This window comes from Talpa occidentalis, unplaced genomic scaffold, assembly GCF_014898055.3.
Source record: "Talpa occidentalis isolate TD23 unplaced genomic scaffold, MPIMG_talOcc4v2.1 talOcc4.9, whole genome shotgun sequence".
Taxonomy (NCBI): Eukaryota; Metazoa; Chordata; class Mammalia; order Eulipotyphla; family Talpidae; genus Talpa; species Talpa occidentalis.
The window spans coordinates 11,579,199-11,595,456 of record NW_023605305.1 but is presented as its reverse complement, the minus strand read 5'-3'; the positions used below and the strand labels follow the sequence as shown (position 1 = coordinate 11,595,456).

At 54.0% G+C, this 16,258-nt stretch overlaps 1 protein-coding gene across 3 annotated transcripts in view; it reads left to right on the top strand.

Moving 5' to 3' along the window:
- Positions 1-209: 209 nt before the first annotated feature.
- The window catches only part of ECE1 (endothelin converting enzyme 1), a 95,174-nt gene continuing 79,125 nt past the window's right edge, over positions 210-16,258 (top strand). The window contains exons 1-2 of one of the 3 annotated variants that reach the window (XM_037499568.2): positions 12,849-12,878; positions 14,676-14,720. In XM_037499568.2, the coding sequence (XP_037355465.1) occupies positions 12,855-12,878; positions 14,676-14,720 (69 nt within the window). In that variant the 5' untranslated portion in view covers positions 12,849-12,854. Of the gene's footprint in view, positions 264-12,848; positions 12,879-14,675; positions 14,721-16,258 lie in introns of those variants that run through there. The other 2 variants (XM_054691479.1, XM_054691477.1) reach the window with 2 other exon arrangements.

Genomic DNA, 16,258 nt, shown 5'->3' with positions numbered 1-16,258 from the left:
CGCGACGCGCCGAGGGTGACGGGGGGCGGGGGCGAGGGGGCGGGCCGGCCGGGGCGATTGGCTGCGCCGCCCGGGCCCCCGCGCCCCGCCATTGGCCTCTCGGCGGGCCCGCCCCCCCCGCCCCCCGGGACTGGGCGCCGGAGCCGCGCTCGCCCGCGGGAGCCGAGCGCGCCGCCGGGCCGGAGCCGCGCGGGCCGTGCAGCGCGGCGGCAGCGAGAGCCGGAGTGGGCCCGGGGCCCGCGGGCCGGAGCGGGCGCGCTATGGTGAGTCCCGGCGGGGCCGCCTCGACGGCTCCCGCGCGGCGCGGGGGCGGCCCGGCCGGCCGGGGGGCGGGGGGGGCTGGGCGCCGGCTGCCGCTTCAGGGGGCGCGGGGCGCGCGGGCCCGGCTGGGCTGGCCGCGTCCCGTCCGGGGCTGCCGCGCGAGCTTGGTTCCGGCACCTGGGACCCGCGCGGGCCTGGGGTCCCTGGACGGCCGGTTCCGCGCGGGCGCGGGCGGCGCGGCGCGGAGCTGGGGCGTCCGGAAGTCCCGCGCCCGCCGGCCCTGGAGACCCTGCGCGGCCAGGCTGGGTCGCGGACCCGCGTCGGGGCAGTTCCGACGGGGCTGCCTTCGGCCGGCCCTGCGCTCCCCGGGGCAGGACGCCGAGCCGGGTCCAGGGCTGAGCCCGGGCTCGGGCATCGTGGGTGGCCGCACCCAGCGACTTTGGAGGGCCGGGTCGGGGCGCCGGGGCCGGCCGGCGGGACCGGGTGGAGCGTGGAGCTGGACAGCCAGGCTGGCTGCTGCGGGAGACCAAGGCACCCTCGAGGACCCTGTGCCCAGTGAGCCGGAGTCCTCAGCATCTCCCAGTCAGGGGCCCTCAGAAGAGGGGTCTCTGAGGCTGAGCACTGACTGGGATGGTGGTGGCGCCAGGGCAAGGGAACTGGGGAGAGGAGCGGGACGGAGGGTCTCTAATCCCAGGGGAGAAAGTCCTTTGGTCCAGGCTGGGCCTTGGGGGCCTGTGTGGGGAGTGGTGTTTGTCTTTGGAAGGAAAAGTCAGTACTTTTAAATCATCTCTACGAGGGCCTGGGGATCACCTCCCCCTCTCAGGGCTGGAGGCCACCTACTCCTCCTCAACTTATTTCCCCTTGGGCAGGCCTCTCTGATTCTCTCCGTCCTCTTGGTTGCTCTGTGAGGTGGCACAGTCACCATGTAGGCCTAAGGAGGGCATTGCCAGTGTCATGGCTGCCAGCCTCGGGGATACAGCGACCTCCACTTCTCTGGAAAGATGCCACCTGAGGGCCCCAGGTGGGGGCAGGATGGGATTCCTGTAGACCCCAGAAGACCCCTGTAACTCCCCAGAACAATACCTGTTCTGCCCACAGCTGAGATCCTCTCATAACACCCCTTGCCTCTCTTCCCTCTTCTGCCCTCTAGTACCTGCCTTGTCCTGCACCCCCACTGGCCACTGGCCTCTCCAGAATCAATAATAATGAAGTTGTGGCTTGGAAACCATCTCGGCCCCATTCTACCTCGGAGGCCAGGAATCTCTCCCGTGCGCTGCTCCACCGGTACAGCTCCAGCAGCAGGGAACTCACTCTGTGGCCTGGCACTTGATTTAAGGTCTCAGTATATGGACAGTAAAAGGGGTCAGATTCCGTGGTCATATCACCCACTGCCTCCAGGCCTACCCTGACCAAAGTTACTTAGGAGAACCTTTTCTTCTTTAAAAAGCCACCAAAGGAAAAGCTGTTACCTTTCCTTGGTGACTCTTGTCAAATAAAGCCTTACAACCTGAGAAGCCTCCCAGACCATCGGGAAGACCTGGACTTTCACATCAAACAGATTTGGGTTCGAATCCCAGCTCTTCTTCTTACCCACAGGGACGGTGGTCAAATCTGTTTGAGTGTCAATTTCCTCACGTGGGAAATGAGAGGAGGGGTCTTATCTGGTGGGGATGGTTTGAGGATTCAGCAGGGCACCCCAGCGAGTGTCATGTTCAAATCCAGACTTCTTTACTTCCTTTCTTTTTTTAAAGAATCATTTATTTATGCATACAGAGCTGGGGTACAGGCCAGAGGCGCGGGGGCAGGGTGTGAGAGATTTCACCAGAGACAGAGTGGGGAACAGAACAGGCAGATTGACTGAAACACACTACTGAGGGGAGCGGCGGAAGAGTCAGGAGAGGTCTGCTGCGCCATGCATGTTGCTCCCTGGCCGGGTGCTGCAGAGGCTGTGGAAGCTTCATAGATCGCGTCTCAACCCCCTGCGCCGTGAGGGAGGCCCTCTTTCCTTTCTTGTACAACCTCAAGTTCAAATTGGGAAGTTCTGCCTGATGTCTACTTGCTGGTCTGGAAGGAGGATTCAAGTGTATCCTATTGTGGAGAGGGCTGGGGGCAGTGATACTTAGGGAATTGTTCATTTGTTCATCATTCAACAAAGGTTGATTGAGCACTCACTTATGCTCGGGAGCCCTGTGCCGGGGAGGGGAAAAGGGTGGTAAACGCTGTGTCAGGGGAGCCTCCAGCAGTGTGCAGCGGATCCTCAGGCTAGACTCGGCTGCATGTATATCAGAGAGGAAGAGGCGTCATGCCAGACGAGGGCTCCCTTCTGGCTGGAGACATGAGAGAGGGCATCACCGAGCAGGTGGCACCTGTATTGGAAAGAACATCCCAGGTGGGGGGGACCTGTGTGAGCAAGGACCAGAGGTAGGACAGCACCTGCTCTGACCAGCCTGGGGAAGGCCAGGAGGACCTGGCCGGCCCCAGGGCCTGGGAGAGCCAGGAAAGAGGAGAGAAGGTGAGACGGGACCTTGCTGAGGCCCAAGAGACAAAGCTGGGCTGGCTGAGCTGATGCCTACTGCGTGTGGGTGGGGTGGTGGCTGACGTCGGCCTCAGCTCAGCCCTTGTCATCTTGGTTTCACCTAAACACTTGTCCCTGAGCTCATTCCTAAGGTGGGGTTGATTCAGGGTTCCACGAGTGTTTATTCCTTGGATGTCTTGCTCTTTGGATTTTAAACAAATTCAACATTACCTCCCCTCTGATGTGGCCAAATTTCTCCGGCCCACGACTGTCTGTCTAGGATGCTTTGGCGAGCAAGTGGCTGTTTCCTTTTGTCCCGATGGTCCCCAGTTCCCCACCCAGGTCTCTAACCCCTTGGCAGGGAGTCAGCTCTGTTCTTACAGGCCTCAAGTCGACCCCCCAGTGAAGGCAAGAGGATGAGGGTTCTGAGGAGGCTTTTGTATCTCCTGTCACAGGTTCTCTTCATCCCACCCAGCAGTGGGCACAGAGAGGTAAAGGAGATTCCCAGGGTCACACAGCAAAATAGTGCCAGAGGAGGCACAAACCTCTTGGATATTTAGAGGGTTTCTGGGCAGATAGTTTGGGGGGAAGGAGGCCCAACCTGGCATTCCCTGTCTGCTGTTGTGGTCCCTTGAGAATGTTCCTTCCTAGTTTAAGCTAGGAAGAGTGTAAGCCACCACCAAGGGTGGGGGACAGGGTTGAGTGGGGGACGGGCCCAGAACCAAGGTTGGAATATATGATTGACCACCAATTCGCTCTGCGACCTGGGCCATCTCTTCCCCTCTCTGTATCTCCTGTCCTACCTAGCAGGGCAGATTTGCGCCCCCTCGGGATGTCATGAGGATACATTTCGGGATACAATATAGAAATGCTTCCCAAGTGACTAAGAACTTGAAGGAAAATGTTATGATTTGAAAACGACAGGCCAGCCACGTGCCAGTCTGTGCTGGGCTCCCAGAGCACCCTACTTTGGGTGACCAGAGCCTCTGACAGTGACTGGGTGACTGTGCTTCCTTGATTGTAAGCAATTTTGGTAAACAGGTCTGTTGTTAAATTTTGTTAAAGAATAAGGACTTTGTTTCTAAGACAGAATCAGAGAGCCCAGGCTTTAACAGGGGAGGAGCAGGATTTGAGGAGCAAGAAGGCTGCAGGGTGGGCTGCACAGGATGTATCAGGAATTAATCAAACATAACCGGCTTGCCTAAAGGCCTCACTTCCGTGTCTGCAACAGGGAGGAACCTGCAGCAAGTGTTTATGACTTTTTGTGTATCCTCTCATTTTTTTTTTTCATCAACTAGGTAAGCCCCACTGTTGTAGCCAAAGCTTGTCATTCATACATTCATTCATTCACCAAACAAGGCTGCCGGACAGGCACTGGGGCTGTGGTCAGTGTGAATGAGACAGATAGGTCGCTCTTCCACAGTCTGGGGACAGGCAGATGTGGAACAGGAAATTACATGTGCAGTTACTGTTACCAAGGAGACAGGCAGGGTACTGTGGAGCAGATAGGGGAGCCTGGCATGGGGATCAGAAAAGGCTCCTGCAGGACGCAACATTAAAACTGTGGCCTAAAGAATAACTGGGAGCTGAAAGCGCATTCCGGGCAGAGGGAGCTGTCTGTGCAAGACAGGACAAAACACGGTGCCTTTGGGGCTTAATTTATCTGAAGATGATGTCTGGGAGGTGGCCAGGGGCAGGCGTGGGCAGAGAGTGATGTTAAAGATTTGGGGCTTGAACCTGAGGGTGGTGTATTGCTCCTCAGCAGTTCACAGTGAGGGGAGTGACATGGTCAGTTTTGCATTCTGAGATGATCACACAGGCTGCTGGAGCCGCCCCGGGGGGAGAAGGGTGGTTTGGACAGCAGTCACTGCCCCCTCCGCCCCACCACACCCCAATCATGCTGCCCAGAATGGACAGTGAAGAGAGGAGGAGGCCATAACCCCAGAGGCCCCACAAAATCTCTTTCCCTGTGGACATTGATCTTCCTCCCCTCATCCTTTCATACAGATAATTCTTGGGGTTCCTGGCCTCGAGAAATTTTGATCTAATAGAGAGAAAAAGTCAAGTTTCAAATGGCTCTTAAACAAGGTAGAAGATTTTAAAAAAGTACCATCTTGGGGGTGCATCTCCAGAATCACCCTGACCGTGTATTGGGCTGTATATCAGGGAAGGCTCCTCAGAAGAGGTGGCCTTTGGATGGCAATAGTTGGTGGAATGGAGTGTTTCCCCAGGGCCAAGCTCTGGAAAGATGAAAACAAGGAGATACTTTTCTATCCTTTAAGAGTTATAGTCTGGAGGGCAGAGTTTAATGAACAGCCACACTGACTGGACCCTTCTGTCCCAGAGTGGCTCTGGGAGTCTAGGGCCTGGGGCTTATGCCCTTTCCTGGATGTGGGGGTTCTGTGGGCAGGAGTGACTGATACAGCAGGCCCATCTTGGTTCACGGGGAAGCCTCAAAATGGCTCCCTCCTCCCCACAGGGTTACTGTGGAGGCCCCTTGGGGAGGTGTAAACAGAGGAGCCAGTTTCTGCATGTTCTGGAGGATATTCCGGAATTAGCCGAGGGAGCATCTAACTTCAGGCCCAGGGACAGGGAGGTTGGACCCACTTGCTCAATCTTAAAACCATAGCGAGCCTGTGTTAAAGGGGATTGTAACTGTTATAGGACAGGGAGAGGGGCAGCTTACATAACTACCCTCCTCCATTGTACAGGGGGAGACTCGCGGCAAAGTGAGTATCTCCCCTGCGCCTGGCACTTCGCGCCAACCCCGGGAAGTAGGATTAGCCCCATTATGGAGTTGTGAAAGCTGAGGCCCAGAGATCACTTAGGGCACCAGAACTGAAACTAAACAGCAGCCTCCTGATTCCTCAGAATTCTGCCTTCAGTCTCAAGCTGCCACTCGAGTAAGCAGAAATTCTGTCTTCCCAGGAAAGGCCTCTGGGGACAGGGATGGGCCTTTGGGAGCTGATTGGGGCAGGACATTAGCCAGATGTTGATTATTTTTCTTTTACCTTTGCATGGCACTAGATAGTAAAGCCCTTTCCTCTCGTCACAGACTCTTCTTGGTCCCCACTGCCAATGAGTGGGGCTTAAAGTCTGTGACTCCTGGCCCAGACCCCCATCTCCCCAGCTCCTGGCACTGCTGGGGCGCCCCTTGCCAGAGTTGTCTTGGCTTCCTGACCACACGCCCTTGTGAGCATGAGAAGCAGCCCCCGGTCTGGACGCCGCCCGCATCCTCTCTCCACTCTCTTCTTTGCCTGTTTAGCTGAGAAGGCAGGAGAGAGGCTGGAGGGAGGCTGGCAGGCGGGGCCTGCTGCCAGGAGGAGTAGGGTTACAGGGTAAACACCATCATGTCAATATTTACCTCTGCCTGGAACCAGAGCCATGGCCTCCTGCCTGCCTCCCACACACGCCCATCCAGGTGCAGCAGCCTCTGATCTGGTCCTAGAAGCAAGGCCACGGCTGGAGAGCTGTCTTCCAGCCCAGACTCAGCCACTGACTCCTCCCGTGGCCGGAGCAAGACACTCACTTCCTGCCCCTCGGTGTTCCCATCTGTGGAGGAACGTGGCTGGAACGGCCGACGTTCTCAGCGATGACAGTAGGACCTTGACCGGAGTCTGGGTTCGAATTCCAGCTCTGCCACTTCCTCACTGGGCGACCACAGGCACCTCAGACATCCCCTTTGAGTCCGCTTTCTCCATCTATGAAATGTGATCCTAACTGTGCCTGTTTTGGAAGCTCATGGGCAAGGCTTGAGATAATGGGCATAGCTCTGGGCTCAAGATAAGGACTGCATAAATGGAGGTGATGCTGGTTGTTATTCCAAATAAACAGTTGATGATTCTCTGAATCCAGACACAGGGTTGCGTCACTGGGGAACTGGAGCCAAGGGTGGGGACTCAAAGACTTCAGGCCCTCCTGCCTCTGTGGGGCCACAGGCTGGGCTGGGGGAGCCTGGGGGTTGAAAGTGCTTTGCTCAATCTCTCTCTCTCTTTCCCCGCCCCCCGCCACCCCTCCTCTCTTTGCTGGGATGCTTCTCACTGGGCGGAGGTCCAGGACAAAATGACCTCAGAGATGTGTGCAGGGACAGGGATGAGAGAGGGTGGAGGGGGTGGACGGGGGAGGAAGGACGCATTTCCTAAGCTGCTATTTCGCAGAGGCTCCGAGTCCAGTCCTCAAGTGACAGTTCCCTCCTGCCTCGGGGAGGGGGTACATGGGGCCGGGGACTGGCAGTCGCAAGGTGTGTTGTGGGTGGGGAGCTGGGGGCTGCCCGAGCAGCAGACATGGGTCCTGGACACTTGAGGAACCAGTTTCAAGCCCGGCCACTGTCTGTGCTGTGTCCCTTGGGGTAGCATCCCCTCCTGGAGCCTCGCTCTCCTCATCACTGACATGGAGATGCTGGGGTCTACCATGTGGAGTTGCTGAGTCTGCGACAGAGGCCTTGAATCAGATGCAGTTCCAGAAGAGGCTTGCTCAGTCCCGGCACCTACAGGGAACTCAGCTGATCAGCTTCTTTTATTATCATGATAATAAGAACCACATGCAAGTCCTAGATCTGCTTCTTGAGGGCGAAATTGTGGGCTTTTTAAAATTGCGGTAGAATTTACCAAAGATACATACCTCGATTTTGACAAATATACACCTGTGTCACCACCACCTTGATCAAAATACATAGAACATTTTCCTCTCCTCAGAAACACCCCATGTGCTGTCTGCTGTTTTCCCAACCCCCACCCACCGCTAACCTACTTTTTTGTCACTTTTTGCCTGGTTTTGAACTTGATCTGTATGAATGCTCACAGACGCGCTCTCCGTGGGTCTGGCTTGCTTCGGCTGCTGTCAACAATGTTTTTCCTTTATCCCCGTTGTTGGGGGATCTGCTTGTTGCCTGGGGAGCTGCTCCTTTTTAGGCTGCATCAGATCCCACTGGGTAAATTACAGGTAAATGCCAGGGGCTGGCATTTGGGTGGGTTCCAGTTGGGGCTGCCGTGACACTCCTGCACGAGTCTCTAGACAGCCCATTTCTCGTGGGCAGTTACCTTCTTGCGGAGCTCTGGCTCAGAGGGTCCTTGTGCATTTAGCTTTCACGGGACCCATAGCACAGTTCCCCAAGGAGGGTGTTCCATTTTCAGAGTTTATTGTTCACCTGTTCACCCAAGGGCCCACGGCCTGGCGTAGGGTCTTCTCGTGAATGTTCTTTATAAGAAGGAAGGAATTTGAGCCCTTTTTTTATTTTTTAAGATTTTATTTATACAAGAGCTGGGGTACAGGCCAGAGGCGCGGGTGGGTGAGAGAATTCACCAGAGACAGAATGTGGAACAGAACAGGCAGACGGACAGAAAACACTGCTGAGGGAAGCAGCGGGCAAGACAGGAGAGGTCTGCCACGCCATGTGGGTATCTCCCTGGCTGGCCGGGAATCGAACCCATGCTGCAGAGGCTGTAGACAGCTTCACAGTGCTGTGTTCAACCCACTGTGCCATTGGGGAGGCCCAGATTTGAGCCCTTTCTTTGCTTCCGGTCACTCTATTGGCCTTGCCTCTCCCTCAGGGCTGGGCAGCTCTGGGCAGGCCCCCTGCCTAGACCCTGGGTTTTGGGTTCACCTGGTATTCCACAGGGCAGGGAGGACGTCCTGGCCCTGGAGACCCCAGGCCTTGCAGCTCTACCACTGACAGGTTGTGTGACCTCAGACAAGTCCCTTTCCCTCCCTGGTCCTCAGTTCCCCCTTCTGCAGACACTAAACATATTGGCGGTTTCCCCAGCTCCCAGTGGTCTCCTTCATTATCTCTGTGGTCCTCCACCTCCAGGGTGGGGCCTGCCCCACTGGAGAGCCCAGTTGCCCCACCCTGTCCCTGAGGAAGGGTCATTTGGGATAGTGGCAGACTCTTCGCTCTTAGTACCCGCCCTGGGAGTCTCGTTGTGATTCAGCCCTTCCTGGGTGAGAGCCCCCCAGACTGGGCCCTGGGTCTCAATCCCCCAGTGGGATTTGGCATCACAAATACCCAGATTTGAATGCAGTCACTTCCTGGCTCTGTGACCTTGGGCAAGTCTCTCCATCTCTCTGAGCTCCAGCTTCTTCATCTGCAGAGTTGTGAGGATAAAATGAGGTCCTGTCTTACTGTGTGGACAGAAGTGACGGGAAGCAAAATCCCTGCCCTTGAGGGCTTACATTCTAAGGGAGGGAGCCAGAGACTGGACAGGTATCCCACCTGCCCAGAAAGATCAGAGAAAGGAGACCTTGATGTGGCTGTGAGGTTGGGAGGGGCTATTCCAGACCACGGGCAGGTGAGGAAGTGATCGCTTTGCTGAGATCTGAGGGACAAGGAGGGGCAGCCAAAGTTGTGGAGGGGAGCTTTCTGAGAACACAGAATAGCAAGTGCAGCGGATGTGGGGCAGGGAAGAGACTCTGGCCATGCTACCTATAGCTGGCGTGAGGCTGGGGCATGGGGAGCAAGGAGGAAGGGGTTAGAAGAGGGGGACCTGGAGGGCCAGGTCATGCCAGGCCTTGCTAAACATGGGGCAGGGGGTAGAATTTCATTCTGAGAGTGATGGGTGGTAAGAGGACCAGTTTGGCTTATGTTTCAGGAAGGCCCTGCCTGCTGTGTGGAAGCTGACTATAGGGGGCAGCACGGAGGCAGCGAGGCGGGTGTTCCCTGAGGGTGGGCCTCAGTCTGTTCACCTGGCCCGAGGCAAGGAGGCTTGTGTTACCTAGAGTCTAGGATTAGCTACTTTGGAGGACAGGAGAGAGATGAGGGGGCACGTCAGATGCTGCAAGGCCCTCCTGGAAGTCGAAGTTGCCTTTGGAGCCAGACAGACCTGTCTTTTTTTTTTTTTTTTTTTTTTTTGTGGGACACTCACCTCCAGCCGGGAAACGAACCAGCGCTGCAGAGGCTGCGGGCAGCCCTGCAGCCCAGCGCCCAACCGCTGTGCCACCGGGGGAGGCCCCAGACAGACCTGTTTTAAAACCCCCACTAGAGCTTAGCCTTGCAGGGTGAGCTGGGGATTCTCCCAAAGTGACATGTTCCCACCACCCCAAGCCCTGGGGACCACAAAACAGGGTCAGAAGGGTGCAGAGGCAGAGCCTGCCTCCTCCACTTCCGCACACCCTGCCGAGAAAGTGAGGGCGGAGGAAGTGATGGCTGCAAGGAGGCACTGGCCCTCTACCACGGCCTGTGAGGGAATCCTGTGGCTTTGTGGTTCCCGAATGTCCCGGGCTGATCTGGGGCAGGAGGCAGCCACAAGAAAGCGGTACTTCATCTTTTTCTGCTCAAGCGTCAATTGGGTGGCTTTTGGGCATTTGCTGGAGTAGAGTCACAAAAGGCCTGAGGGAAAGAGACTTGCCTGAGGCCACACAGCGAGTTTGAAGCAGTGCTCAAACTCAGATGTGGGTTTTGGAGCCAGACAGACCTGGTTCTAGTCCTAGCTCTGCCAGCTGGGTGACCTTGAGCCAGTGATGGTCTCTGAGCCTGAGTTTCCTCCCTTGTGGGGTGAGCTGGTTCTGTCATGAAGAGTGGTTGAAATGTGTTCTGGTTCTGGTGAAGGCAGTTGCGGGAGAGGAAATCCAATGGTTTCACGGCTACTTGTTTATTTTACTTCCCCATTGTCGCTGGAAGACCCTTAAACTAGGCCCTTAATTACCAGCACATGCACAGGAGCATGCGCACATGCACACACCCATGCTCGCCAGGTTGAGGGGGGCTCCAGCTGTACTGTCGCCTCCAAGAGTAGGCGACCAGCACCAAATGCAGGCGCACGATAGAAAATTGGGCAGCTCCCCACCAAGTCTCTACCTCAAACTCACTGATTTCTATTTGTGTAGAGTGGCTTAGAGGTTAAGAGCAGGAGCCGGGCCTCCACTTGAACCCTTATTGTTGCAAAGGACCTTTCAGCAGTTAAGTTTCCCTGGCTGAGCCTTGGGTTTCCCATCTATGATGTGGGCATAACAGTCCCTCCCTGGGTGGTCGCAAACATTAAATGAGAGAAGATATGGCAGGAACACATGTGATGCATAAGTGCCCGACTCAGAGGGTCTCTAACAACATCGACATGGGCCCCAGGCCTGTTAGGTCTGGTCCTCTTTCCGTAGCTGTTCTCAGAAACACTATAGACCATCCCCCCTCTCATCCCTCCTGTGTTCCTGGAGTTCTCTGCACCCCCACCTCAGCTGCCTTCTAACAGGGTGCAAGTCACCTTAGATGAAAATTTGTCTCATCTCCCTGCACTGATGCAGAGTGAGATCTTGTTCTCTGGGCCAGCCTGCTGGGTTTGAATCCCAGCTCTGCCTCTTACCTGAGCAACCTTAGGCAAATGCTGTCATTCTTAGCTTGCTTCTGTGTAAATGAAATGCAAATAATAATAGTACCAAGGTCATATCATTGTTTAAACAAGCAGTGGCATTCTTGTAAAGTGATGGGATATGTGACTGCCCGGGGGCAAGTGCCTGGTCAGTGCCCCTGGTTTATGGCTGGAGTTCTGCTGCAGCGGAGCTTCTGCTTTTTCGTCTCTGTACCCAGCACCTGGCAAGGGTGGACTTGGAAGGGAATTGTTCTCTGTGGGCAGTGTGAGTCGCGCTACCGATGGGCCTCCCAGAAATCCATGCTTGGGCTCAGGTCAAGGTCTCCAGTCACATGTGAAATTGTCTGTTTGCAGCCATTTTCCACACCCCTGCTTTGCATCGCCCTGTCCTGGGGGTGGGATGGGAGAAGTTCCAGATGTGGGACTGCCCTTAGAGAGCGCACCATCCGCAGGGGAGACTGGGCAGGTTGCTTCAGAAAGACTTCCGGGAGTTGGTGACACTGGATGATGCTGGGGGAAATGATGTGCTCTGCCTGCGTTGGGGCTTTGCTCAATAAACCTTTTGTTCTTTCCTGCGCGTTTGTTTAGGACCATCGCAATACAGCGAATATCACTATAAGGGGAGTCTCGCCAAGTTTTTGGTTTCCCACTTCTTATAAAAGTTGTGTTTCCATGAAACTGTGGTCTATTACATGTGTGATCGCATCGTGTCTTAAACAAGCAATGTGCCTACCTTAATTTAAAAATACTTTATTGCTGGGCCTCCCCTGGTGGCGCAGCAGTTGAGCGCTGGGCTGCGAGGCTGCCCGCAACCTCTGCAGCGCCCGTTTGTTCCCTGGCCGCTGGTGAGCGTCCCACAAAAAAAAAAAAACAAAAAAAAAAACAAAACACTTTATTGCTAAAAATGCTAACTGTCTTCTCAACCTTGCTGGGGCGGGTCTGGCCTCCTGGCTGGCTGATTGGGGTGGTGGCTGAAGGCTGGGATGACTGTGGCAATTTCTTAAAATAGGGCACCAATGAGGTCTGCACATCAATAGACTTCCTGTCATGAGAGATAATCTCTGCGCTGCTGCTCGATAGCATTTTACCCACAGTAGGACTTCTTTTGAAGTTGGAACTTGTCAAGTCCTCCACTGCTTATCGACTAAGTTTGTGTGATAGTCTAAACCCTTTGTTGTCGTTTCAACCATGCTCACAGCATCCTCACCAGGAGAAGATTCCATCTCAAGAAACTGCTTTCTTCGTTTATTTTTAAGAAGCACCTCCTCACCCATTCAAGTTCAGTCCTCTTCAGCCACATCTCCAGCCCCTTTCTAATTCTAGTTCTCTTGCTGTTCCCCCACATCTGCAGTGACTTCCTCCTCTGATGACTTGAACCATTCAAAGTCATCCATGTGGGATGGAACCCACTTCTTCCAAACTCCTGTTAATGTTGATAGTTTGACCTCCTCCCACGAATCACAAATGTTTTTTTTTTATATAGAGGCATGTTTTTATTTATTATTTATTTGTTTGTTTTTTGTTTATACATGCACTGGGTACAGTCAGAAGCGCGGGAGGGTGAGAGAATCCACCAGAGCCAGAGCGGGGAGCAGAGCAGGCAGAAGGACCGGAGTACACTGCTGAGGGGAGCAGCGGGCGGCAGGAGAGGTCTGCTTGCCATGTGGGACCCTCCTCCGGTGGCCGGGGAGCAGCCGGGGATCGAACCGGCACCACAGAGGCCGCGGGCAGCTTCGCAACCCAGCACTCAACCGCTGCGCCACCGGGGAGGCCCCGAATCACAAATGTTATTAATGGCAGCTAGAATGGTGAGTCCTTTCTAGAAGGTTGTTTTTTTTTTTAAAGGTTTATTTTTTATTTATACAATAGTTGGGGTACAGGCCATAGGTGCGGGAGGGTGAGAGGATTCACCAGACAGAGTGGGGAGCAGAACAGGCAGACGGCCCGAAAGCACTGCTGAGGGAAGCAGCGGGCGCAACAGAAAAGGTCTGCCGCACCATTGGGAATCTCCTTGGCTGGCCAGGAATCGAACCCACGCGCCAGAGGCTGCAGACAGCTTCACAGTGCTGTGCTCAACCCTCTGTGCCACCGGGGAGTGCCTCTAGAAGGTTTTGAATTGAGTTTGCCCAGATCCATCAGAGGAATCACCAGCTATGACAGCGAGAGCCTATGAAATGTATTTCATAAGTATTAAGACTTGAAAGTCAAAATGACTCCTTAATCCATGCGCTACAGAATGGCTGTTGTTCGCAGGCACGAAAACAGATTTAATCTCCTTCTCAGTCCCTGTGAGCTCTTGGAAATCCAGGTGCATTGTCAATTAGCAGTAATATTTTGAAAGGAATCTTTTTGTCTGAGTAGTAGTCTCAACAGTGGGCTTAAAGTATTTGATAAAACATGTTATAAAGATATATACAGATAGATGTGCTGTCGTCCAGGCTTTGTTGTCCCACTCAGAGAGCACAGGCAGAGTAGGTTTAGCTTCATTCTTAAGGGCCCTAGAATTTCGGGAAGGTAAACGGGCACTGGTTCCAACTTAGAGCGCATTAGCCCCTAACAAGAGCCAGCCTGTCCTTTGAGCTCGGAAACCAGCCATTGATGGCTCCTCGCTATCAAAGTCTGATGGCCTCTTCATCAGGCTGCTCTGTCTGCACTGAAAACCTGTCATGCAGTGCGGCCCCCTCCCCCAGAGACCTCAGAGCTGCTGCAGCTTCTCTGCCAGCACTTGCTGCCCGACCTGGCACTGTTGTGTATGGGGAGGGCTCTTCCCTCAAACCTCGAGAACCAGCCTCTGCTACCTTCCCGTCTCTCTTGGCCCTCCCAGAATTAGAGTTAGGTCCTTGCTCTGGCTTCAGCTCTGGCTTAAGGGGATGTTGCGGCTGGCTTGATCTTCAGTCCAGGCCACTAAAACCAGCTCAGCAATAAGCTTTCTTATCTTCCTGTGAGCTCTGGAGGAGCGCTTTCCATTTCCTTCAGGAACTTTCCCTGCGCACTCACAGCTTGGCTGACTGGCTCCCGCGGCCTGGCTATCAGCCCTCTCGGCTTTCCACCTGCTTTCCCCACTCAGCTTAATCATTTCCAGCTTTGATTTAAAGTGAGTGAGGTGCGACTCTCCCCTTCACTGGATCACGAGAGGCCGTTATAGGGTTATTAATTGGCCCCAAGTTCAATATTGTTGTGTCTCAGGGGATAGGAAGACCCAGGAGAGGGAGAGATGGGGAAGGCCTGATGGTGGAGCCAGCGGAACACACACATTTATTGACTATGTTCATCTTCTTATGTGGGTGCAGTTCATGGCACCCCAAAACAGTGATGATAGTGCCATCAAAGATCATTGACCCCTGAGCACCATAACAAACATAGAAATAATGAAAAAATCTGAAATACCACGAGAATTACCAAAATGTGACAGACACAAAAGGAGTGCCTGCTGTTGGAGAAACGGTGCCATAGATCTTACGCTTGTGGGGAAAAAGCAGTATCTGCCAAGCACAGTGGAACGAGGTGTGCCTGTAATAACGTTGCTGTGTGTACGGCATAGTCTGAATATTTTATGCTATAAATTCACTTAATCCTCCCATCAAATTATTATCCCCAATTTATAGGTGAAGAAATGGAGTCACAGAGTGATCATGTGCATCTCCCAGTTGGTAAGTGGCAGAGCGAGATTTGAACCCAGGTTGCTTGGCCACAGAGCCCAAGTTCTTAACTACTACGCAGAGGGCTTTGTCTGTAATGAGCAGAGCCCATGCAGTACAGTCTTAGCAGGCTACTGACGCAGAGGGCTCCTTGATCTGCAGAGCTTAACCGCTGAGTCTGTAATTTCCCCGTCCCGTGACCAGGCAGGCTCCTGGACTTAGAGCGCTTGACCTTCCACGAGAGTCCTTTGCAGCCCCCGAAGGTAAAGAAGTCAATGTTAGGTCTCTGTACAGTCTCTCTTAACTATCAGCCTGGGATGAGCTGATATAGACCTTCAGGAAAAAGTGTCGATAGTTCAAACTACCGATGAAGATTTTATATCAGGGAGAGTAACAGGAATTAGAATAGGAAGTATTTAGTGGGGAGGGGAGGGAGCTCAGAAGGCTGGAAAACTTGGAATTCAAACTAACCCAACATTTGCAGAGTGCATCTTCTGTGCCAGGCGTGGGGTGGTGTCCCTGCTCTTGAGGAACCCCCAGACCTTGGGGGAGGTAGCCAGGTCAACAGGCAAATTGCTGAACAGTATTTGAGTGTGTGGGCAGGAAGGTCATATTAGAGTTAGGTCTTCAAGGACAAGTAGGAGTTTGCCAGCCAGGCAGAACCAGGAGTGGCAGAGCCAGAATTTAAAGCTGAACAGTCTGCCTCCAGAATCTGTGTCCTCACCCACGTGGCATGCTTGGCTTCTCTGCCCTTTAAGGCCTGGTCCTGGGAGATGTGATTCTTTGGGACCCAGGCCACCCAGTGGGAGCCCACAGCAATGGTCCAGCCGTTTCCCCTCCAACCCTTGCTTCTCCTTGCAAACCCCACCACCGGCCCATTCTAAATGCAAGGGTGCTGGGTGGTTGATCAGCCTTCCAGGCAGGGTTTCCTCCCTCACTGCATGGCCAGGACTTGTGTCCTGAGACGGACACTTGGATTCCACCTCCTGTGCACCTGTGCCTGCAAAGCAGGCATGGGAGACAATGAAGCATTTCCTATTTTGTTTTTCGGCTCTCCACCCATCCGCCACCCCTCAGTATCTGAAATGTGCTTTGCATAAGTCACTTCCTCAGATCATCCCTACAGTCCTAGCAGGTAGAGATTGTTTATCAGTATTTTAAATCTGTGGAAAGCAACTCAGGGAGGTTGAGCCACTTACCCAAAGTACACAGCTCAGCAAGTAAGTAGCAACCAGAATTTATACCTTGACTTGTCTAAACTCATGCTTTTAAGCCACAGGAAGCAAACTAGTTTATGACAGGCCATCTGCCTTTCTGGTGACAGATGCTGTCACCCCATTCCAGATAACCTCTGGGCTTATCACCAGGGAGCCCAGGAACTGAAGGTTAGTGACACAACAAAAAGATTGCATGATTGCAGCCCCTCAAACTCAAGTGATGCAGATTTTATTGCCCCTGTCCCCGACATCTGATTCAGCAAGTTTGGCATCCGGCCTAGGAACCTAGACTTCTAGAAAACTTTCTGATTCTGATGCTAAAAGGCCACAGAT